We start from the raw sequence: 27,012 nt of genomic DNA on the forward strand, positions 1-27,012 counted from the left end.
GAGAAAAGCCTGATGCGTTTAATACTTGTTTATAAATACAGTTTGGCCACATTGATTACAAAAAGCATCTTTTCGGACTTATCGCAAGATCATCTCACTTTGAAAGCAGTTGGAATCTCATATAACCTTGAAAAGCTTTTAATTGATTTTTTCCTTGCTTTTTAAGTATTTCCTCTTTTCTAGACTTAATAATTGAGGTAAAACAAAAGAAAAAGGCATTTATATCCTTTAAATTTCACTTAACCCAACAATTGTTCAACAAACTGCTAAATATTAGGGCTTGTGCAATGTGAAAAAGTAAAGGGAAATTGTTATTCAACTACTAGAAAAAAACATCAATTAAATTTATTTCAGCATATGACGTAATCCAGTAGAAAGAAGCAATCCGTGAGAAAAAAAAATTTAAAAAACAATCCATAAAAAAAAAAAAATTAAAACTTTTCTTATGAATGAATAAAATAGTATATCTTCATCTGGCAACTAAACAAGTACCACTTACCGTCGTCGTGGAGGAAAGCTGGTATTTTGAAATTTACCGGAGGCATGACATTTTAAAATATCCTGCCTAGATTTAATGATTTTGATTTGTATAGAATATTAATAAAAAATGCCACTGCTTTCGAAAAATGGTGATTTTTCTATTATGTAACAACTGAGTAGTGCTGAAACTGGCGGACGACTTTCAAAAGTAAACATATTACATAATAGTAATTCTTTCCTGCTATTTTTTTCTTGGAAAAAATAGAATTTTTACTCTAAATTTAAAAAATTAGTATTAATTTCAAGCTTTTATATAAATATAGAATTCATTTATTCGAACCCGTTATATTTTGTAATTTACATTAAAAAATTTTTTTCTTGAATGACAGTATTTATTTTTTTAATCTAAATATTTCTGTATTAAAGATATAATAGAAAATACTAATACAAAAAACCGCGATAATTATTATCAAAACTATATTTCCTTATACTACGAATTTTAATAAATTCTGTTCGATTTTGATTATTCACAAAATAATGGTTTATTTAGTATATTAATTGATATGGTATGTAATATTCTTATTTTTATGAAGTGAATCCATTTCGAATTAAATTCATAATGACTTTTCTTTAAGTTCTTATTTTCACTTGATATAAAGGATTTATAATTATCCATTCCCTTTTTGAATTAATTAAATCATTTTATAATCCCATAAAAATTTTAAAATTTCTAAGAGTTATAAAATTGGATTAATAATATCTTTGCTTTTAAATCATCTGCACTTATATGATCAGAAAAATTGTCTTTTTATTTTTGAAAGCAGCAGATTTTGCCACTTATTTCAGAGTTTTGAAAATGGGATCAAACTCGGATATAAATTGCCTTACAAATTGAATAGCTGAAATTGAAAATTTTTAGATGATTCACTATTGTAATAGAGTTTCAAAGTACGTTATATGATAATCAACCCAAAATCTAATATAAATTTCTGTTAGTTGATAATGAGGTTTCATTTCATGAAAAGATTACTTTTTAACATTTGCTTTCATTATTGTGATATAATCAGAATCTGACTTTTAAAAAAATGTAGCCTCTTTATATATTTTATGTTACATGTGTCTCATTGAAATAATCAAAACAAAAATTTGATTACATCAATGAAGTATTGAAGTGAAGTATTGTTAGTCAGAATTGTGAAAATTTATGAAGTCTTGTAAAATATTTAATTCTCTGGGAATGTCAAAGGAATTTGTTTCATGCTGAAAAGGAAATTTTCTAAATTTATTTTGAATTTACAATAAATATTTAACATCTAGTTCAAATGCATTATTTTAGTTTAATTTTTTTATTATTGTAATTTAGTCTTTTTATTTAATGATAGTTTCAAGTTGAATTTTTGTCAGTTATTATTTCTTGCATTCACTGTTGAAAGTCATTTTTAAAATGCTTTGTTATGTCCTTGTATACTGTTATCAAAAGTTTTTAGTTGTAATTGCAGTATGTAATTGATGTCTGAATTGTAGTTCTTAATTATATATTTATTTGCAATTAAAGTTCTATTTCTTAGAATAAAAACTAAGAAGAATTTTGTCTTCCCTCAATGTCTGTAGTGGTAAATATCAATTTACTTTTATATTTAGAATTGGGGCTTGTCGACTTAGTTTTATCTCCTGCTAAATTGAGATCTAATAGCTATGAAAATCTCCTTTCTATACTAAATTTTATTAAAAATCTTCACATTAATTTGGTGAGTGGGATGCTAATCCAGATGTTATCCATATATCTAATTATAGTTGAAAATTATGATATTTATCTCAAATAACTTGTATACTTTGGAAGTGGGATGTTAATATCTTAGGATGAATTAATATATGCTGATGAAGAAAGAGTGTTAAATAAGAAACAAATTTTTAAATATGTAAGACTTAAAATTTCTGCTTCAGTTTTGGCATTTGCTCATATTTTCTATAATTCAAATTTATATATATATTCTTAAGTGGGCTTAATTTTTTTTTTTTTTTTTTTTTTTTATTTCCATTATACATTTAAAAAAAGCTGCCAAATGTTGAGAAATAGAACAAGAAAATGTTAATATAATTGATTAGCTTTTGTACCAGCATAGGGCATAAAAAGTGTCTGAGCTGATTGTTTGTCATTAATATTTTTAATTCTTTGTCTGCTGATTATAGTATCAGCTATTAAGTATTTAACTTATTAAAGATATCAAATTTACTTTATTAAAATCTATTCTTAACTTCCAGTTGTTCATTTCTTCCAAAGTAGTTCCAAAGTTTACTTTGGAGGAACTTCATTTTGTAGTTTTTGGTTCCTGATCATCAATATAATCTTCATGCATTATCTTGTCATTCATTTCCAATGGTTTAAAGTAAATATATAGAAGAATGTTTAGGTTTAAAAAATATCAAATATTAAGGAAATTGCAAAATTAAGCTTCAAAACTAAAATATTATTTGCTATCAAAGTATAAATGGCGAAAATAGAAAAATTAATAAAAATTGAGAGTGCTGTAAGAAAATAATTTGGATATTAAAAATCATCTTTTGTCTTAATTTATTTTTGCATGTCATTTTACTTATTTTTCTGACTGAATGATAATAACTTGGGCATTTTGAGCAATCGTGACATTTTTGGACTTATTTCCACAAAATATTCATTGTGCTACTGATCAATGATGTTCTTCTGAATATGAGGTCTCAGATCAAATGTTTGATAGAATTCTCCCTCCCTAAATAATTTTTCTTGTAGTTTTGTGATTACAATTTCTCTATAACGTAGAAAAAAATGAGATATTAATATTAGAATCAAACTTCTAGTTAGAATCAACTATGTATAAAACTTGCTTTATGTCAACAAAAATTCTTGATAAAGATAAAAATGAATGGGTTCAATTTTAATCACAAATGACATAATTCAAATGATTATGTCTTTGAACTTCTGTTTTTTATCCCACCATTTTTGTAATTGGCTTATTGTTCTAAAAATCCATCTACTGTGATAATTAATATCATATTTTCATCTTGGATAAAAAAAATGCACTTTAATAACAATATTAGTAATTTTAATTAAGTTTTCAGATAAGTAACAAATTCTTTCAATGTCTTAAACATGTACTTCAGAATTCTAGATATATTTCCTGATTCTAATATTTTATAATTGTGGGATAGACAATTCTAAAATATTTTTTTTTAGTATTTTGTTAGTTAAAATTAACCATCTGATATGTGAAAATTTTTAGATCATGTATAGTCAATTCTACAATGCATTTCACTGATTTTTATGCTTATTGAAATATTGAAAATATAGTTCTGATCCCTATTAAATGGATTCTTTTTGTATACGTTTAACATAGTGATTAGATCTGTATTGCTTGAGTTCTCTTATAAATCAAAATTTCAAGTATAAGAAAGAGTAAAGCACTTTGCACAAAATTTAAAATAAGGATGATTTAATTGTTGTTTTATTTAATCCTTAAAAGTTATTGTGGATGAAAAATCACTCCATGTTAATTGTTTTTATAGTATTATTAAAAAACTGAATTGCTAGTAACATTGATTTTTCCATTTATGGCATCAATAGGCTAACTGTTATCTTAAAAAGGTTCACATTCATCATGTACTTTCTTAACTGCACAACAAAGAAAGTTGAACTGGGGTGATATTTTACCCATGATCCATAAGTGTAAGTTTTTGAAAATTACTGTGTGAAAATTTAATATGCTATTAACTACCATAATTATAATTTTTGTTTCTAGTAAGACAAATATAAACTGTGAAAATAATTTATATTAGAAGTGTTTTTATTATTTTATATTATTTCCATGAAGATAAATTTATAATATCTGTGTTTCCAAAAGAAGATGAAACAAGAAATTAATATGTTAAAATTGGATGATTTTGGCAATAGTGTGGACTGTAGAAACCATAATGAAGTCAGTGTAGAAGATGATGACATGGAGAATGATTATGTATACTTAATCAGTAATTATATGGGAGTATGTGCTGAAGTTTTAAATGATGAAAAAAGGCCTATAATCCACTAGAAATTGCAGAAGAGTTCATGTAATAATTTCCAGTTCAGATGAAAAAGCCTCTTCAACAAATCCCAGTTTGTTGAAAAAAAAGCTAAATTAAATAGTGGTATGTTGCTTATTGAATAGCCTAGTACCTCTATCCTTTTACCCAAGAAAGATATTCTAAAAAATAAAAATAAAGGTCAATAAAGGTGCCAACTGTATCCAAAATTGTTGGATAAGATTGATTCCTGGATCAAAAGATAAGGCAAAAACAGCAATTCTTTGGGGGTTACATGCTAAAATTAGGACCTTCTCTCATTGAGACAAATTTCTTTAAAAAATAACTAATTTTTCACAAATATGTGGAAAATAATACTTGAACACAGACATACTTGATAAAAAGTTTGTAGAAATAAATCTAACAAAATCATTCAATGATTTTTCACCAATATCCTTAAAATATTGATTTATAATTTTATATTATATTCAAATTCATTTCTGAACATATGAAAATGGACTTCCTTATGGTGTACTCATATGTGGGACATTGTTTACATATTAATATATCTCTCATTTCTTTGCATAAAAAGTATAGTATCCTGTAGAATGTATGCTCAATATATAAAATATGCAAGATCCCTTTATATGTGAGGCAAATAGGCACTACTATTGATTACAAACTGTTTCATTTGAAGTAATGAGGGATTTTCAATTTTTTATATTTTATATGATATTTAAATAACTTAAATATAATTGTTTTTTGAATATTATTTTAATTTTTGGTTATTTCTATTAAATTAGAATGATTATTATTTGTTTAATTTACATTTATTAGTTTTAATTTCAATTAATTTTTGTAAAAAATATTAAAATTGTGTATTTTTTAATATTTTAAAATTTAAATTTCTTGGAATATAAATAAGAATCTTTATGAAACCAAGTCATTTATAACTATTGTTACTGTTATAAGAAATTTCATAATCATCTCTGAAAATGTTCTTATGAATTGATGGCTCTTTATGAGTAGTATCCCTAACTGAAAACCTCCTGCAGGAAGAAGTTAAAAAAAAAATTAAAACAGTAAAATTTATTCTTAGACCATCTCTAATCCCATTCATGGCATTTTTGAAATTATATTTCAAAGATTTTAATAACCTATGCAGCAAAAGTTTAAGTTCTGTGCAAGAGTGGAAGGTTATCAATCAATTTTAATAATTTTTTTCCTCCTTATTATACTTGGTAGTTGGCGGATTTTCATGATATATTGACATAAGACTATTTTAATTTTTTACGGCTCAACCAATATTCATGTCTGTGCATTTTTAAGAGTTTATACTATTTTTTTTAACAAAGTTGTACAAGTGTTTTTTGGATATGAATATTTTGTTACTTGTTTAGGAGAAATGTTTCGTCGAGTAGTTAAATGGGGTGTAGCTACAGGTCTGGCTGGTTTGACTCTTGCTTCATTACATGACAATCGATGGGAAGTTTCTACTATAGGATTTCTGAGATTTGGCCGTGCTGCTGTGACGGTAAATATATATATATATATATATATATTTATCATTATTATGTTTTGTGAAGTTTTTTCAATAGCTTTAAATGAAAATATTAAATCTTTTCTGATTTGTTAAAATTAATTTTAACTTGTATGCATGTTGAATTTTATATAAGCATAAATATTTCCTTATTCTAATATACATGTGGTAAATAGATAATTATGCTGAAAGTAATAGCTCATCTATGCATTCTTTTAATTAACTATAAATGTAAGAAAATAATTATTATACAATATTACAGTCACATTGTGCATTTTTAAAAATTTTACATAATTGGAGTGTTATTTTATTATTTATTTTATGGAATTCAAAAAAATGAATGATAAATTTATGTAAAACTAATAAAACAATTTATTGAAGCTGTTGAATACTGTAATTTTCTTCTTTTTTTTGTCATTAAAAACCATCTTCATATAGTTAAGAAGCAATTTATTTTAAAATATGTAAATTTCTTGATAGCAATTCCTTTTTAAAAACTGAAATATTTCAGGATAGTGTATTTTATAGTATATTCTAAGCTGTATGAAGGATAAAAAAATTAGCAATATTAAAATTTGGAAATTTCACATACTTATTCTGCCTTTTTTATATTTTCTTTAAATATGCGATTACTATAATTATATATATATATATAATATGAACATTGGGTGTCTGTGCAAATAAAAAAGTAAAGATTTCTTAAGTTTTATGTGAAAAAAAGAAACTTTACTGCAAATTATTTTTTACATTACTAAGTGTCAAGATTTTATAATGATTGTAGAAGGAGGTTTGCAGTTTGTGTGAACTTGATAAGGACAAGCATCTTTCTTTTTGTGTCATATAGAAATTAGGATTGGTATTCAGGTTTCATCTTTGTCATTCAAAATAAAGAAGTCTATTCAAAAACAGCCTTCATGCAATTGCATAATAGAATGGTAATGTTTTTAAACAAAACTATTACTACAAATATTGCAATATGTTTTGTTTTAATCAATTTTGCATTATTGATAAAATTGTACCGTTCTTATTCTTATTATAATATTCAAACTGTATTATCCGTTATAAAGACCATGAAATCGAACTTATTCAAATAAAAATCATGGTTTAAATTTTTGAGCATTATTCTAGTAATATTCTTATTTAACGTTACTGGAATAATAATATATAAAAGTAATCAAACTTTCAAGCATTGCATGGAAGTTTTATATTACTTTATAATTCTAAAAAATTGTGTTCCTTATAATTAAAAAAAAAATATCTAATCATATTATTAAAGATTACTTAGACTGTGTTAAGAAAGGTTTTGTCATTTTTTTATTGCAGCGAAACTTTGTGTCATGAGCATAATTCATCCCCAAATCTTATTTGTAATACAAAACACTCATTAAGTGAAATAGGAATTTATATGAAATAGGATAATGCATTCCATTCTGAAAAAAAAAAAAATATTTATAACATATTTAAAATAATGTAATTTATTATTTATAATACATGCTCTTTTTTAATTGAAAATTGTCTGAGAATATTTGTCTTTGGTTATACTTCAAAATTTGGTAAAAAACAGACACAGCATTATTGTTAAAAATTTGTTACGTATAGGGCTATTGTCCTATTAGGATGATGCTTCTCAGCATTCTGATACAGTGATTTCCCATGCTTTTAGAATTTCCCTTATTTCACTGGAAGATTGTCATTTTGTTGAATCTATCATTTTCTCTTTCTTGACCAAATATTTTCCACAACTTCTGTTACAAAATGCAGTTTCTAAGCTCATTAGTAGTTCTGGCTACATTCTTCCACCAGTTCATTGATATTGTTATTTGCCTCTAGCACCACAATCTTAGTTAAAAACACAGTCTCATTGATTAAAGTTCCACAGAAACATGCAGAATCCCCATAGAGTTGCAATCAACAATGCTTTCTCTCCAAAATTCGTTGCATGTAGAAATATGTGTTCTCTTCAAATAAGTGCTCAACACTTTCTGATACAGTCCAATCATGCAGGACATCCCCAGCATCCAGCATTACTCATCCCTTCATTACTCATTCTGTGAGATATCACTTACTAAGCAAGTCTTTTTTTGTAACTTTTTCCCCTCATTATGAGAGGTACTCATTAAGCCATCTTTAACTGTATTTTGTTTAAAATTAGTTTTAAATTTCAGTTGTGCATATTTTTGTTTTGCGTACAAATATACAAAAACCAACTTTTTTTTTTTTTTGGAAAATTATTTTTAACTAAGTAATATGCTTATTTCAGTTGATTAAAATTACTTATATGTAAATTAAATTTAAATTGATAAAAAAATATTTGGTTTTGAAAGTTTAGAGAGCAAGAAGTGTCATGTAGAAGGCTTCATCCAACCCTGATTGGCATGATAGTATAGATTGTGATGTCTAATTAATAGATGCATATTTTTAGGTTATTAAGCTTATATTTCCTTGAAATTTCTCTATGCCTTTCAGTAAAGGTAATAATTCTGAACTGAATACATTATTTTTGAATATCAGATGTGATATACTGTATTTCTGCTGTATTTTAGGTTGGAAAAATTGCTGCTGACTATAAAATAAGTTTAAAAGGACTAGACATAAACAGTGAAGAATATGCAGATGCAAAATCTGAGGTAAGTTTTGAACTAAATATTCTTTTATTTGCTACTATATTTTTGATGTTTAAGTATAAATTATAGATCTTTCAATCTTTTTAAATCATTTATTTTATCTACTTATTTCTAACATCCTACCTTTTGCAACCAGTTATTCCATTATTCAGTAGAGATACTGGTCATGTTTCATATAGATTAAAACCTCCATTTTGCTAATGTATTTTAAGTTTTTTGAATAAGATATTTAAAACCTTGAGCAGATTCATGAGGTGTAGGTCCCACCCCCTAATATTGTGGTTGTGGGGAAACAGAGCTAAATTTATCTCAACTTGGAATGGAAACTGTTTAAATTGCCTTATGATTCTAAAAAGTATTGTTTTAAATATCATTTAAAAGAATACTTTTTTTTAACTATTTTATAGATTGTAAGAAGAAATTTATATGATAATCATCCAAATATGTTACACGTTTGCAGTATAATAAACCAAATTTGTATAGTTGAAAAAATCAATTTCTGAATTTAAGACAATTCCGAAACTATTTTTGTATGATAATAGTTCCTTAAATTAATGCCCAAAAGTGTCAAAATGTCTTAGTTTTTAATTAAAATACTCTCTGAAATTTTAAAAGAAAATATTCTTAAATACATATATTATCCATAAGAGTCTGTATTTTTGTGCTCATTTTAGTAATTCTCTTGATTTAATGGTTTCTCATATAGACTATTAACAGATGCACATATTTGCTATTATTATTTCTGACATAAATTCTGTGCCAGAAATCCAAATACTCCTTTTTTTTTTTTTTTTTTCAGAAATGTCTGACTGATTCAGAGTAGTAAAGGTTAATTTTTAAAGATTTAAATCAAAAGGTTTATTGCATTGAAAAGATAGTGGTGAATATGAATTTATGAATGCAATAACTATTAAAGTTTTTGACTTTCATTCTGTGAAGATTTATTAATTGCATTTTGTCATTATTAAAACATAAGCCATTATATATAAAGAGAAGATCCATATTTTGCTCTTAAGAATTAAATTGACAACATTTTGAATGACGTTTTGAAAGTTGCATGGGTTCTGTTGCTAATAGAATTCAAACAAATTAAAATGTTAATAATTAATTAAATAAAACTTTTTTATCCTGTTAAAAAATTTCAAATTTCTTTTCTCAACTAATACTAAAGCGCCTTATGAATTTTTATATAGTTATTCTAAAAAATATTTTGGTATTTTCGTGAATTGTGAACAGAAGTTTCTTCTGTTTTGGCAAATTGCATCAATGTTAGTTTTTAATCAAAAATTTTGCTAAGACCAAAGTAAAGGAATATTTTTATTTACAGTTAATAGTTTAAAAGCAAAATTTTCTTTTATTTTGCAACTCTGTGTGCCGTTTGAATTAGTTTATCAACTCAAGTGACATAAATTTTGAAGGGTTGCAGTGCATTTTATCAGTTTTCTAAAATTATATTGTTAAACAAATGGATTTTAGTAATAGTATTTAAATTTCTCTTTTATCGCATTTAATTTTGATGTAGATTTTCACACTAACATGGGGGCTGTGGTGGCCTAGTGGTAAAGTCTTGGCTTTGGAACTAGGGGTTTCAGACTTGAGACTCGATTCTAGTGAAGAACTTAGTGTGTATTAAATTTGTCTGCACCAAATGTCCTTGTTCGGAGATGGGGGTGTCAGCTCAGGTGTCATCCTCATAATTTAACTGCAGTTCAAAATTGAGGTCCATTCGAAAATAGCTCTGGTGTTGCTTTAAAATGTGATGTTAGTATCTAAAATCTCAGTAATCTTTTTATTATTATTTCTTTGTATTTCACATTCATGTCAATGTCTGTAACCACATTAAAAATTTTAATATATAAAAATTATGTAAAATTATTTTTTGAGTTTTTAACATTTAATATACAGTTTATATATTTCATTTCAGGAAAAGAATAAGTAATTTTCATTTCTACTTAAAATTTAAATATTACATCTAACCATTCTCATTGAATAGCTAATTTTAAATAAGATTATTTTGGAATTATTCATGGTGCTCTTCCTAATGGATTCTCCATATGAATTTGACATGACTACAATTATTTATTCTAAAAGAATTTAATCATGCTATATCATCCAAAAGTAGTACATCAAGCAATTCTATATCCTGTACAAAGTATTCTGATCATATTAATTGAACATCATGAATATTTTTTATTTATACTTTTTACACATCATATATTATTTTGCTGATATTTTATTTGTTAGTTTTTCTTAATGTAGATATTTGTATTCTAATCTATATGTAGTACGATTGTATTTTTTATTAACTTATTTAATACAAAGCCAGACTAATTTTCAGTTACTAATATATTGTCTGAAAACCATTAAGACATTACTTGATTTATATTTTGCACGGGAATATACTTTTGTAGAAACTAAATTTTTCTATATGTCAGTATTGCCTATAAGTTAGTTGCATACACAATATTTTTATATGTAGTTCCATTAATTTTGTTAATTATCAAGTTTTATATTTTTCATCTTTCTTACATTTTTATGTTAGAATATAATAAATTAATAATTTTCATTTTTAAATATGTTTTTATTGTTCTTTTTTTTATCATTGTTTTGTAAAACTGGTATAGAATTTTACTTGTAGGTTCACTTTCGATCAGCAAGAAAATTGCTAGATTTATGCTGTAAGAATGGTGGAGCATTCATCAAAGTTGGGCAGCACATAGGAGCTTTAAATTATTTATTACCTTACGAGTATGTTTCAACATTAAAAGTTTTACATAATAAAGCTCCAAAGGCTTCAATAGAAGATGTTTTACATGTTGTTAAAGAAGACTTAGGAAATGATGTGAGTTATTCAGTGTGTGTAATGATCATAAATAAAATTTTAGGATCTATAAATAATCCCAAGAATGTATCTTAACAAGTGTTTTTTTTTTTTTTTTTTAATGTGTGAGTGTGTGTGTGTGCATGCATGCATACGTGCAAACTGGTGTAATCTCTGTTTGTGGGGGGAAAAAAAAATGCTTTAATATTTTTTTAAAAAATCGCTAAAGTACAGTAATTTTGTTAATTTTATTTTGAACTTGGTTTTAAACCAGTGAAAAAAAATCAATTTTGTCCTTTTTATTTTTTCCCCTGCTTTTCTTAATTAGGTATAGAAATAAATAAATAAAAAAAAACTTTATTTGTAAATTACTATGAATATTCTTTAATCAATAAACTGTAAAGTTAAGATGTCATCTGCATTTAATATAAAAATATTTATATATTTTTTACTTTTAAGCTCTAGAATAATAAAAATCAATGTGTTATGTGATAAAGATCTGAAATAAAGCCAAAATAATTTGTTGCAACCATGATTTATTATTGTCTAAATGCACATGTTGCTGAGTTGTATTGTACCCTATATTGAAAGTTAACTCCCTGTAATGAAGTGTTGAGTCAGATTCCTGCATGGAATAATTGAATTTTTGAAATTTAAATCTGTGTTTAAGTTAAAGTAGCAATTATTTTTAAAGACAAACAAATCATATGAATATGCTTATGCTATTTCATATGTTTTTTATGCACTTTCATGGATGGAAATAATAATAATTATTGAAGAAGAAAAAATGTGACATGTAATTGGATGTTCAAAAAAATTTGAAGTTCAGGGGATTAAATGTAATATGTGTGTACAACACTTGTTCTTGGTGAAAGTTTTAGGGTTCAGAAATATTAATGAACTTATAATAATAATTTTTTTTTTGCATTTTTAAATAATTATATTAAAATGCCCTATTTTATTCATTATTCATTTGGATTAAGGACTTTTTTATGTATTTGCTTTAAAAAAATCCATGCAGGATTTAAAAAAACAAACAAAAAAAGTTAAACTTTTTAAAAAGTTTTTAAGATTTTTACATTTCAATCATGAAAGCTACTTCAAATATTTTTTTAATTCATAGGCTAATCAAATATTTAAAAGTTTTGAATCAGAACCAATTGGTGCTGCCTCTTTAGCACAAGTGCATTTGGCTACCTTAGAAGATGACACTCCAGTTGCGGTCAAGGTGCAGCACAGAAATGTTCAAGCACATGCTAGAGTGGACATGGCAACAATGGAGGTAAAATATATCTACCATATGTATAATATTTTTATACATTGTTTAAAGTAAAAATATAAATGTCAAATTCTGTGATCAACATCATATTTTATCTCTAAAACCAGAAGCATTCATACTTAGGATTCATTTAGTGTCCCAAATTCCATTTATGTAAATTCTAAAAATATAATAATTATTTTCACGAAAATTCCATTCAATCTATATTTTTTTTACTTTAGAATTGATTTTAGTATTTTTATCTAAATTTCATTATTTATCATAACAATGTTTTTTTGTTTAAAAGTAATATGTTTCATTTTTAAAAGTTTGCTTGCTGCCTTGTCAAAGATTTGTAGCATCATAGTTTTTTAAAGTTATTATTATAACAATATGATAAGTATTACTTTTTGAAATTTTATTGATTTTTTTTCAGTTGTTGGTTAATATAGTCGCATGGCTGTTTCCAGAATTCTCTTTCATGTGGCTAGCTGAAGAGACAAAACGAAATCTACCTCTTGAATTAGATTTCATCCATGAAGGTCAAAATGCTGAACGAGTGCACAGAATGTTTTCTTCTCTTCCCTGGTTGAAAGTAGAGTTCTCTTAGATTTATTATTGCTATAGAAAAGAGCATTATTGTTTAGAATAATTTCATCACTTTTTTTTTAATATAAAATCTTATATCAGAATAAGTAATGTGCATTGTAAGATTTTTCAAAATTATTAGTTCAAATATTCAAAGGAAAATAACACAAAAAGGATAGAAAGGGACTTGTGATTAGAAACATAACTTGAAAGCAATAAACAATGCTACTTATCAGCATTCGATAGGATGATTTTTTCCTCCCTTATTCCAATAGTAGTCATCTAATGAAGAACATTCATCTCTATATAACCTTATAGTTTAAAGACGTGTACTAAATGCCTAGATTAGCTAAAGCCATTTGGTGAATTTACTAAATTGTTTTCTGTGTGGAAATGTACCCTACAATCCTGATTTAAGTTTGTTCATCAAAGTTAATAGAATTGTTTTACAGTTTTGTTAAATAAATAGTATCTTGAAGGTTGGTGAATGACCATTACCTTAAAAGGGTAAAAGCACTGTAAAATGTCTTGTGTAAAATTCATTGTGTGAGTATCAAAGCAATATTAATGTTGGAAATGAATCATATTTATTGGTGGAGCTTTAGAACATCTTTTTCTGACATCATTAATTTAATGTGTATCATTACTTTATCAAGTCAAATGAACAGCTAATTTAATTTGCAAAGTTTAATTGGAATGTGTGTTTTATGACAAAAATCAAACAATGTATTTTGACTTAAAGAAGGGAAATCTCACAGATCTTACTTTGTGATATGTGCTGTGTAACAATAATAAATCTCACTTTGAAGTTAATTTGGTTGAAAAGTCTTCAAGAAAGATGGTTTTGAAAATGTTTCTTCCTTGTTTTTTACCCTGTTTCTTTTTTCCAATAATCAAAGTCAGGTATTATCTGAATAAGCTACTTGTTAAATCTGTAATATTTTAAGTAGTTTGCCTTCATATTCAGATTGATTTTAGGGAAAGCATATTGATAGACTGAATAATGTTTTGAAATTTCTCATTGCTGTTTTTATTTTCAATTAATTATTCCAATCTTTTGCAGATCCCAAAAATTTACTGGGATTTGTCAACTAAGAGGGTCTTGACAATGGAGTACTGTGAAGGTGGCCAAGTGGATGATCATCAATACATAAAGGAACATAATATTTCTGCCTCTGAAGTATCTAGAAAATTAGGGGAACTTTATAGCCAAATGATATTTGTAAATGGATATGTGCATTGTGATCCTCACCCAGGCAACATACTTGTTCATAAAGATGAAAAATCTAAAGAAATCCAAATTGTCCTGTTGGATCATGGACTTTATGTGGTATAATATTTCTATTTGAACATTTTCAATTTCCTTTTTTTTTTTTTTTTTTTTTTTTTAAATTATTATAAAGCAATTCTTAAAATTACTAGTACTTCAAAACAGTGAACTTAATATTTGAAAATAAAAACAACTTATATGATTTTATGTAAAATGCATTTGAAAAATTATTTTTTATTTGCCATAAACAAAAGTTTCTAAAATACAGTCTATGAGAATCAAACATTGATTTTCATGTAAAATTGCTACATTGTCAAGATTTAAATTTGAAATCTATGTGTGAAAGTAATGTGTCTTTGAGTTTATCCTCAATATGATAATCCAAACAAGCTATCAAAATTGTTTTTCTAGCAAACCTATTCACAGTATTGTTTATCTTGTTCAGTTATCTTAATTTTTTTTAATTTGTTGACTTGTCATGGTTGACTTCCTTGGCAATGTGAAAGGGTACATTAAAGTAGATTTCAATCATTCTTATTTAAAATGAATCTGCAGTCTGATTAACTTGGTTTTGAAAATAGCATTGCATTCGTTATCATCATTGAGAATTCAAGATCTGAGAATGGCTAATGGCTTTCTCAATGAGTTTATTCCATATTATCTGTGTTAACTTCTTTACAATAGGTTACAAGGCATTTTTAGGAGACAAAATAAACATTTATTGAATAATAAAACATATTTGTAACATTCTTCTTTAGCACACATCTTGTAACTTACTTTCTTAAAATAATAAAAGCTTTTGGAGCATTCATTTGATATGGATGTTCATACTTATGGGCTTTGGTTTTTCAATTTGTTGAATATCCATTTTTGTAAGTAGTTGCATCCTAATTCTAAAATATTATTTTACTGTTAAATCAGCTCTTACTTCTATCCATTTCAATGTTGGAATAAATCTTATTTTTGTTCAAGTTAGAAGAACTTTTTTCTGAAAATTGCTTCATTTGAAAGGAAACTTGGGAAATTTTCTGTTAGTTTCAGCATTTAAACCTGATCACTTTAGCCTTACCGATGCGTTGATCCTTGGTTATGACCAACTGGCTGCGCATTATGCATAATTACATAATAACCTAAATAATTATGCCTTGACTTTTTATGTTATGAACAATTTCATCATCATTTTCAATTTCAGTTTAATTAACCTATGAAGATCACAGCAGCTCAATTTTATCTATATAGATCTTTGACTTCTAATTATATATTATTGAGCTCATGCTTAGATTTCTGTTTAATCCATTTGTGTCTAATGGGCATATACAACCTGGAGATCAGAGTTTAGGTAATTATTATTGGATAAATAAATCTTACTTTTACATGGATTATTAAAGAAAGAACCACTTTTGCATGAGATTTAAAATTTTAATCATGTAAAAGTTGTGTAGAAAAGGCTATGATTCTGAATGAGTGAGTTAAAAATATGAAAGGAAATGAATTTTTGTATCAATTAAAACATCACTTCACAATTGTTACCTTCGTTAAATATGAATTACAGACATCTGAATTTTTGCTATCTTGCTTAACATAATGACTGTTTTCATTTCTCGAAGCACTCTTATTATCTTGTTATTCTCCTGTTCTCTTTATATCCTTTTTATTACATTTTTGGCATGATTACTGACAAATGTTCAAGCATAATTGATATATATTGTACTATTTTCATCAGGACTAAAATTTTCATGAAATGCTGATAGTTCCAACTTTAGTTTCATTTGAGTACTACTATTGTTTGAGGCAATGGGATTGGTGAACTTAGTTTCTGCTTAAATACATATTTTTTATGACTCATTCTCCTTATTCTTCTTTTTATTTTAATTCTTTAATTTCTTTTTTCCATCTAAGATTTCTTTTTGTAAGTTTATACATCAAAGAAATCCTTTAGTAAAATCACTGAAGGGAAAATTTGTTTGTTACTTTTCTCTTATATGGCAATGTAAAAAGATGATGTTTTTGTTGTTGACTGTCTCATGTACAAATGATGACTCCATGTAAAATGAATTTAAATTAGTTACAAAAGTTTCTTCTTTTCGGCCATACATCTTCAAATAGATATATATAATTTATAAAGTGGACAGTTTGTAATAGAGGTCAACAACTCTATTGCAAATTGTATTTTATGATATTATAAATATGTTAAGTGCTTATTTAGTTGTGATTATATTTTTGAAACATCTCATCCAAAACCATTCCTCCATAAAAACTTCTTAGAATTTTTTTCACATAAGCTGTCTCTATACCAATTACTTGGTACTTTAAATAATAAAATAAATACAAGATTAACTGCTTATATTATTCTTGACCTATTTGAGATTTAAATTAAAAGTTGGTATCTACATCCCATAACAATAAAAGAATTAGAATAGTTCTGCTTTTAACATGGTATATAGTTTGTTTTCCAAATTAATTTTAAACGAATGACTTCTTATTCTAATACCAGAATGATTCTCTAAGCTCATTGAAACTTCTGACAATTATGTCTTTGTCATCTGCGAAACCTAAGTTGTTCAATATTTTAATAATAATAATAACCTAATGTTCATACTGTATTCTTGATGATATTATATAGAGCCATATTTAATAATAAAAAGACAAAGCTCCTCTATGTCTTACAACCTTTTTAATTTCATAAATTCTCTGTGATATCTCTATATCCAAATCTGTATAATCCACATTGTAAAATTTACAAATATTATCAGCTTTCCAGTAGTGCAAAATTCTTTCATTGGGCTAATTATTGCATTTCTATTGAAATTAAAATAGACAGCCCAAATTGATAAACAGGTGATTTATATTAACTTTATGTTCTTCAGAGTCTGTTCCATGTTGGATATTTATTCCATTGTACATTGTCCCTTTCAAAATCACATTGATAATCGTCTATCATATATTGAACTGTTAAAATTAATCTTTAAATAAAATTTGTGTCAATTTTATAATTTACTAATGAATCTTGATTGGGGGAGGAGGGGCTGTGATTGCAGATACAAACACAAAAAATTGTCAGTGCTTTTAATGAATGCTTTTACAAATTTATTTAAAAAACAATTAATGAATGCAGCTGTGAAAAGATGAGGAAAGAAGTTAAACTATGCAGCTAATTAAAGTAACTTTGAAAACAGATAATAATAACTAACAAAGGATAAAAATACATATTAAATAGATAACATTAAAAATGTAGATAATAGTATATTAAAAATATGAATTCTAAAATTTTTCTCTTGCATTTTATGATTGTAATTATATATGACATAGAGATATGTTATGATTTATTAAAATTTTCATTTCATATTAAAATTAATAGATCTGTATTAATTGGTGAGAAGAACAAAATTTATCAGAAATGTTTGCAGTAATTAAGTTTTGAGGCTGGACAGGTACTGTGCTTTTATTCACATTGAAATGTAAACATGTCTTGTATCAGTGAGTGGAATTTAGTTTAGTCTGCTCTTAAACTCAGTGCTTAAATCTGTAATTATCATTTTGAATTATTTATAGAAAAAAAGCAAAATGGAAAGATTTAAACTTGAAATTCTCTTTTGCCCATCAATTGAATTATTTTAACTTTCAGAATGATAAAATACATGTTTGAGTGTTCATTTACTATCTATTGTGTGTGTTCATGAAATATATATATTTTTGAAATTGTAATTCCAAATTGAAAGCTATATTTCTACCCTATTTAAATTATAATTAGTTGATTAAGTTATCAAATTCACTGTTTACAAAAGATAACTATTAGAATTTTCCTATAACTGATTTGTTTGATTGGATTTTTATAAATTTTTTAAATAAAAAAATACAATAAAATCATTTAGTAATATTTTAAAAGATTTGACTCTTCGGGTATATATAACTTCAAGTTTAATACCCTCTTAAACAGGATCTAACAGATCAGTTCCGAGTGAACTATAGCAATATGTGGCTGGCTCTTATGAAGGCAGATGTAAAAGGTGTAGAATACTGGGGACGTAAACTTGGAGTTGGAGATCTGTATGGTCTTTTGGCATGTATGATAACTGCTCGTTCCTGGAGGGCTGTTACTGAGGGCATTGAAAAGCATGGTGTTTCATCTGAAGAAGTATGTATGCTATTCTACATTTGTTTCTTTTGCTGCAATTGTAGTTCACTGCTCTTTTTGATTGTCCAGTCATATGTATTAAGGAATTCCATATTTCAGAAGTCTTGCTACTGACTACTGAAAAAAATGCTAACACCGAAAAATGTGCTATTATTCAAATTAATTTGAATGGTAAAATAGTATTTCCACATGTAATCTTATTGTTTATTGAAATAGCATTTCCACATGTAGTCTTATTGTATATTGAAATAGCATTAGTATAAAGGATGCATTTTATAAATTTGTGATTGTTATGTCTGTGAATTTTAATAGAATTAACTGTTATGTAAGTTGCAATCGCTAATTATTGTAATTATTTCATGGAATTGGATAAAAAGATTATAAATTGGTTTAAAAAACTTTATTATTTATTTATAACTAGTTTATTTTGTTGATCAGCTGGTTTGCTAGAATTATGGATTGCAAATAATTTAAATTAAATCATTTATATACAAGGTATTAATAGTTGTATTTATAGAATATTTTTAATTTCAAATTTTGATATGTTACTTAGACTATTTTAGAAGTATTTGGTTCGTTTTTCCCTTTATTCTTTGATATCCTATCTAATATTTGAACTTTAATTTGAAATGATAAATAATTAAATTTCAACTTACTCAATAACTTGGATACTGCACTGACTTATATTTATGAAAATATAAGAATAGAAAATAAAGTTATTTTGCTTTGAAGTTATGTAAATTATAATTTATTTTTAAATTATTTGCATTTTTTATTGTTTCATAATTTATTAATATGTTATAGAATTCTTCCTTACTATTTCAATAAAATTTCAGTGCAGTATTGAAAGAAAGAAAACCTTTGAACTAAAATATTGATTCTTTTTTTTATACATCTGATTATATTTATAAGCAGAATTATCTATTTTTATAATCCAAGAGCAAAAATGTGAAAGAACAAACTGTTAAAAAAAAAATTTCATTGTTGTTTCATCTGAAATTAAATTTTAATTATCTAAAAATTTTAGATATACTTTAAAAAAAAATATCCTGTTCAGTATATTAAAAACATCTTTCAAATCTGCATACTTTGGTTATCAACAATGGAATAAAAACCAGGATAAATCATATGTCGCAACAATATGAAAGTTATTAGAGTTCCGTTATAGCATTCAAAAGTATTGTCAAGAAATATGCCTAAGATTTTATATAGAATATGTAAATTAAAGAAAAATTATATTTCTGCATGATTTACATAATTATAGAGATAATTTTTTGAATTTTTAAAATGAGGTGTTAATAATTTATGTGCTGTAATAATTATGGAAGTTACTATGTCAAAGAGTAAAAAATTCAATTTTTATTCTTTAAACTTCTAATTAAAATTTTGGAAACTGCCCCCTGAACTGAATTTGCAATTCAGTTATTCTCTAGATTAATTAGAATTAGGCTAATGATATGAAAATTCTTTCCTCTATAAGTGTTTTACTATTCTTCCCAGTCAGTGTAAAAAGTGCAAATGAGTAATTAATAGCGAGTCATTGGCTTTCTTATATTGATACATTTTTTATTGTATCTAATTACAATCATTTATGCTAGTTTAAAATTATTTATTTCTGCCAATGCTTTTCTATTGTTCAGGCAGTTACTAATTAGGAGAATAATTGTTAGAAAATAAAAGGAATGAGTTTTTGAAATAAAATTTATTAAAAACAGTGTTTGTTCCATTTGCATTACATGTTTTTAATAAAATTCATTTATAGTTTCAACAAATTAGTGAATTACGCTTTAAGAAGATTGTTGTAAAAGTACATTTGTATAAAGTATTACAAATAGGTGATGTGATTAATAAATAAATGTAAGAAAGACAGCAATGAATAGATCAAGAAAGTTTATATTATGAGAAATACTTGACTGATCTTTTAATTCGCAAAATAAAAGGTATTTTGAATTTAAATATAATAATGGATGTTTTGAATGGAAATGGAAAATTAAATTAATTGGTATTTTAACAGTTTATTTTAAAATTTTAAATACTTAAAACAGAAATTTTTAAAAATTTTATTTAAAATAAAATTACTTTGTTATATTATAATTCAATTAATAACAACCATTTCCTTAAAATGTTTCACATAATACTTGTAATTCAAAAAATCAGATTTGATGAATTTGTGCTTATAATATTTACCTTGTCTAAATTAAATGTAATCTAATGCAATTATTGGTAAAACTTGCAACAAAATTACATATGTTTTTATTGATTTTGTTCCAAATTTTTGAAAAATTCAACTGAATATGTGTTTTTAAAATGCCAAATAGATGTTTAGATACATTAGATATATTTTTTAAGTACCACATTAAAAAAAAAAATTCTATTGCCTAGAAATGATGTAATATTAGATTTTCTTTTTAAATAGAAGCAAGAAATTAGAAGTAATGCTGCCAACTACCTTACTGAAATTACTGTTGTTTTAAGTAAAGTTCCACGAGAAATGCTACTTATCTTTAAAACCAATGATCTTTTGAGAGGCATTGAAGGTTCTCTTGGTAAGTTTTAAAAGATAATAGTTTCATATTTAATTGTCTTGTGCTAAAAATATATTTTCCTTATTTAATTAAATATTTTGCTTTAGGTGTCAAAGGAGCTGCGGGTTCATTTATTGCTATGTCCAAATGCTGTATCAAAGCTCTATATAATGAGAAAATGAAGCAATGTCATACTTATTTTGGTACCTTGAAACTTTTCTTTACAAAATCAGTTGCTTATACAAGAATATTTCTTTATCAGTATTATTTGTGGTTTATTAATCTTAGCATTATTTCAAAATTTAGTATACATTCTTAATTTATATCTCATATATTTTAATTCCACAACATTTTAAAATATGTATTATATTCATAATTTATTTATTTATTGTATATTTATTTGTTATTAACATTTTAATTTATGTGGGTATGGTATGAAAGACTGAATTACTGTGTGAGGTATTGCCCTTGTGTAGATCAAAAGCTGAAATATTTTCTGATAAACTAATTTATATATCATAATTTTGAGAAATGTAACCATGGAATAATTTTTGCCAATAACCTTACTGAATTTTGTGTGTTAGTAATTGTTTATTTTTTCAAGCCTTTTTTATTTGATTTAATTGAGTGATGTTCTAAATACTTCAATGTAGAGCAATACAGTTTGCTCTAATATTAGATGAAATGTAGAATTCCAAAATTTTATTAAACAAAAATTATGATTTTGCATTCATGCTGAATGCCAAGCAGCAATATAAAATATCATTTTGCTTTATATCTCTGGGAGGTGCATTAGTACTTATATCTTTCAAATACCAATGAAGATTTGCCAAATCTTCTATGAGATTAGAGAAAATTATTATTATATAATAAATAATTTTTTTATATATATCCTAAATATAGTGTAAACAGATTTTAAATATTTAGATGGAAAATACCTTTCTATGATTGAGAATTTGTTACTTTCTATCATTTTTTTCTCTTTGGCTATCATCTGTTATAACAGCGCTGTTCTCAAATCATTGAATTCTATATTTAACATTGATTTCATTCTATATTTAATATAAAAAACATTGATTTTATTCTTTTATATTGCATGTGAATGTTTAAAAATGAAATATATACACAAACGCCTTAATTACAAAATTGAATTGTGAACTCAAATTTGATTGATTTGTAACATCCGTATCCTAATTTGTACTCGTGTTTTACATATTTTATTTTATTGGATTTTATGAATTTTTAAAAGCTTAGTATATTTTATTAAATTAAAATTGATTTTAACATATACATTATTAAAATAAATCTTCAAATTTATATTTTTTAAGATTCTGATAATCAATTTGTCAAATTGTTGTTTTGTCAATTATATAGAGCATATAAAATTTTTATTTTTAGTACAAAACCTGCTCTGAACATACTTTATTTTATAATTTAATTGTTGAGAATAATTTATGATGAAAAAATTTATTGATAGATGAATAATAAAGTTGTTACAAATAATTTTCAGAATTTTGTTAATGAGATGCAAAACCTTTATTACTGATAGTTTTATTTTGTAATTGGTTTTTGCATTGCTCAAAACTATGCTCAGCTTTTTATACTTATGTATTCTATAAGGTTGTGAGTGCCATATAGGTTTTCTAATGACTTATGCAAATTTTAATTGTTAAATAATTTGAAAACTATCAAAGATATGCTTTTTGCTGATTCCATTAATTTAAGTTATAAAAATAGTCTTCACTCATATCTTTGATTAAATATTAATAAAAACTAGTAAAGTACAAAATAAAAAATAATTGCTTCTGTATTTTGATTATGTGCCTTCGGCTCAGGATATTAACAAAAACTAATAAAGTACAAAATAAAAATAATAAATATTTTTGAATTTTGATTATGTGCCTTCAGGTGGTATACATAAGCTCAGGATAAGGTAATCATGAATAAAATTGCATTGGGAAAACCTTGGCTGTAATATACTCTGTTGTAACTATGATCTTTATAGATTATAGGTAATTTTTTCTTGAATTATAATGCCTGTGAATGACTTAATTTTAATTGATAACTTAAAGAATCTTTAAATTTGTTTCTAAGTTTTGTTTGTGTGAAATTTCATAATGGTAAGATCATTTAGACAGTTATAATTAATTTAGATTTATTTTTTGACTGCTTGAAGGAAGTAATTTCTAAATTATGTTTGTGATATCTTATTCTACTTACTTGAAAATATTGCTTAAAATATATGAGAGCAGCAGCAGAAGAAATTGTAGATAAATCTTGTCCATGATAATTGTTTATGCATTTAATACACAAAGTTTTCAGACAGCTTTTGTTGCAATTATTGAAATAATTTTATGGCTTAATTCCATATTTGAGCTTAAAATTTAGTTGATCTGATATATACCAATTTTCATGAGCAATATATATATATATATATATATATTTGTTTTTTAATTCAGGAATTTTTGAGAAACGTCTAATTAATTCTTTTCAATCACATTATTATGTTTGTTTTTTTTTACAATATCATTAATGCTTGTAAAATTTGTGTAAAATCTGTGTGTATATTTATTATATAATTAATGACATATCAGTTATATTATTTTGGAATATTACTTGTATGAATTAAAAGAAATATTGATTTCAAAATTATCTGAGGGCGGCATTCATTTAAAAACTAACTTGTTTGTGATAACATTTATTAAATACTGATAAAAAAAATTATGTTTCTCATTATTATTATGATTATGCATCTTTCATTAGTGTTTACTTTTAGTTTATGTTTTAATAATGAAAATAATGTTTCTATCCAAGTCACAGTTTGTAACCTGATTTAAGACATTACAATTGTTATAGATTTTGCTAAGACAATTTGTATGAAATTAGTGTGCAATATTATTTTTTATAGCATTTTACAAAACTTGATTTTAAAATCGACATATTTCTCAATTTTTCAACATCCTCTATAAATATGTTATGGCAAGCTATTTTAATTTTGGCTGAGTATTAAAAAATTCATAGACTATAATGCTCTAATATATTTATTTTTGTAAGAAATGGGTATATTTGAACTATATGAGAATAAAAAATATATATATTGTTTAGAAATGAAACCTTTTTTTTTTTCTATTGGCGTTAGCAAAATGTAATAATTAACTAATTTATGGAGTTATATAGATGTTTATTGGTTGTTTGAAATAAAGTTTATGAATTTTTTGTGTTGTTTCTTTATTATTAGGTTGATTTTTGTTAAAAGCTAAATTTGCAAGCTTAGTAGAATACCCTTATAAAGTAATTCTAAATGCTTACTCCGATTACAAGCATATCTATTTAACGAACATTTATCTTAAATTAAAATTTTAATGCAGTTGTAGGAAAAACTATTAATACTTCTTTGTTAGGTGTTCTTTATGACTACCCTTGACCACATGGATAATACTTAGTTTGTATTCATTTTGTGCCTTAAGTTTTGAAATATATCTGTAATTGCTGATGCTAATGAATCAAATAATTTTGTGTGGAATCTTTAACTACCTGTTAGCTTTGAAGATTCATTTCCAAGGAGTGCATTCAAAAGAATAGCTAATTTTCCCATTCAAGGAAAGAAATTGAATTATACCAAAATTTAAACTGCAGTAAAGCACCCATTTCAGTTTGAGAGATGGTGTAAATGCTTTTAAATTTTCGTATAAACGCATTTAAACAAAATATTTTCAAATTGTGATTTCTGAGTCAAATGAATAGCTACTTTTGACAGAGAAAGCAAAAGAATGGAACGAGTGATTACCATGAATATCTTGGATAATCTGTTTGTGATTAAGTTTGACAGAATGCATACACTGTAACCTTGAATGACTTAAATGCAGATCATGATTATAAATATTTGTAACAATTAAGAGACAATCATATGTTTAAATTAATGTTTAATAATGTTTAATTTAATTATATATGTTTAAATTAACATTATTGGAAATGGATTCCCCCCTCCCCCCGTTTGAGATTTTTCCTTTCTGTTCATATTATGTTTAAAAATTTATTGTTGAAAATCTAAGTAAAAATGACAGATTTTTTTCTCCTTATTTAACGAAAAGGCATAGTTATTTTTGAAAATTATAAAAAGGAAATGAGAACAATTGACTGAAAATGGTTATGTGTAATTTTCATGTCTCTATTGTTCATTGTTTCAAAAAGCTCTGAGAGAGAAACATGTATTTCCAGTTTAATATTACAGATACGTTTTTAATAAAAAAAAAATAGTTTGAACCGTTTTTTTAAAATTGTTATTTGCTATTTATTGGTTATTTGCTGTTAAGTAATATAATGTGGGCACTTATTTTCCAACAGATAAGTAAATAATTTAACACTTCTTTTAAAAAAATTTCTAAAAAGCAAAAATGAAACCATTATATGTTTAAATGTATAACGACAATTCATTGTTTCGAAAACTTTTGGGATATATTTTTATTTTGTATATAAAAACATTTTGGTGTGCAATTTAATTAATGAATCAATTTATAAAACTTTAATGACATTTTCTGTTAGTGAGATAACATGGTGGTAATTTACTGCTTATAGTTGAATAGTCTTTCATGGATCTCCATGTTTCCATCCATGCATCTTTAAAAAGTTTGGATAAGTTAATTTTTGTATCCCTTCACCGGTTTTGCTGTGTGCTTCCAAAAACATTGCCCAAGGTTCTCGAGGAGTCAATGATTTATTTCTGAAATATCCTATAAGCTTTGTATGCAAGAGTTTCCGTATTGCTGCTGTTAGATACTGTTGACAAAAATGTAAAATTTTTGAAGTTGCACTAAAATTATCTTTATTGTATATTTTAGACCCAGTCTTGCAAGATTTGCATTTAATTCTTCAAATTAATCGGTCCATAATAGTTTATAAAAAGAATTTTAAAGTAATTGTTATGAAAGAAACTTTGAGAGCATTATATTTAATAAAATATATTTTCGATCCAGTCTTGCAAGATTTGCATTTAATTCTTCAAATTAATCGGTCCATAATAGTTTATAAAAAGAATTTTAAAGTAATTGTTATGAAAGAAACTTTGAGAGCCTTATATTTAATAAAATATATTTTCGATCCAGTCTTGCAAGATTTGCATTTAATTCTTCAAATTAATCGGTCCATAATAGTTTATAAAAATAATTTTTAAAGTAATTGTTATGAAAGAAACTTTGAGAGCATTATATTGAATAAAATATATTTTCGATCCAGTCTTGCAAGATTTGCATTTAATTCTTCAAATTAATCAGTCCATAATAGTTTATAAAAAGAATTTTTAAAGTAATTGTTATGAAAGAAACTTTGAGAGCATTATATTTAATAAAATATATTTTCGATATATTCGAAATTTTTCTTGGATAATCGTTTTTTTTTTTTTTTTTTTTTAAGTAACTGCCATGGAATCATAAATTTAATCTTCAAAAGCGTTTTTAGTTGTTAATCTTTTTTGACTAATTAGTTTCAGTTTATGCGTATATTTATTTAATGATCTTAAACGAAATTTATTTCTATGCAAAAACAAATTTGCATCCTATGCTTTTCCATAATTTTTTTTTCTTTTATACTTGTTCAGAAAATGTAAATAACATTGTAAAAGTAAAGAATAAAAATCAACAAAATAGTAGAATTAGATTTTTATAAATATACGATTTGAAAGTATCCACTGTGTAAGCTCTAGTATAGGTTTGCTCAGATCACCGAAATATTCTTTACAGAATG

The 27,012-nt window shown here is 25.2% G+C and overlaps 1 protein-coding gene across 1 annotated transcript; it reads left to right on the top strand.

The window, feature by feature from the left end:
• The first annotated feature begins 489 nt into the window (after nt 1–489).
• Nucleotides 490–22,498, top strand: LOC129961802 (aarF domain-containing protein kinase 1-like). The gene is made up of 10 exons (XM_056075370.1): nt 490–688; nt 5,913–6,046; nt 8,596–8,679; nt 11,315–11,518; nt 12,621–12,779; nt 13,192–13,350; nt 14,407–14,673; nt 18,551–18,748; nt 21,165–21,294; nt 21,381–22,498. The coding sequence occupies exons 2-10, from the start codon at nt 5,918–5,920 to the stop codon at nt 21,590–21,592; spliced, it is 1,542 nt and encodes a 513-aa protein (XP_055931345.1). The 5' UTR covers nt 490–688; nt 5,913–5,917; the 3' UTR covers nt 21,593–22,498.
• The last annotated feature ends 4,514 nt before the right edge of the window (nt 22,499–27,012 follow it).

The sequence above is a fragment of the Argiope bruennichi genome, chromosome 2, assembly GCF_947563725.1.
Source record: "Argiope bruennichi chromosome 2, qqArgBrue1.1, whole genome shotgun sequence".
Classification (NCBI taxonomy): Eukaryota; Metazoa; Arthropoda; class Arachnida; order Araneae; family Araneidae; genus Argiope; species Argiope bruennichi.

What these genes read in the sequence shown, in the direction of transcription:
- LOC129961802 (XM_056075370.1), top strand. Translation starts at nt 5,918, where the DNA reads ATGTTTCGTCGAGTAGTTAAATGGGGTGTAGCTACAGGTCTGGCTGGT. An exon ending in CTTCTCTTCCCTGGTTGAAA is followed by an intron (nt 13,351 to 14,406) that starts GTAGAGTTCTCT and finishes AATCTTTTGCAG; the next exon opens with ATCCCAAAAATTTACTGGGA. An exon ending in AGGCATTGAAGGTTCTCTTG is followed by an intron (nt 21,295 to 21,380) that starts GTAAGTTTTAAA and finishes ATTTTGCTTTAG; the next exon opens with GTGTCAAAGGAGCTGCGGGT.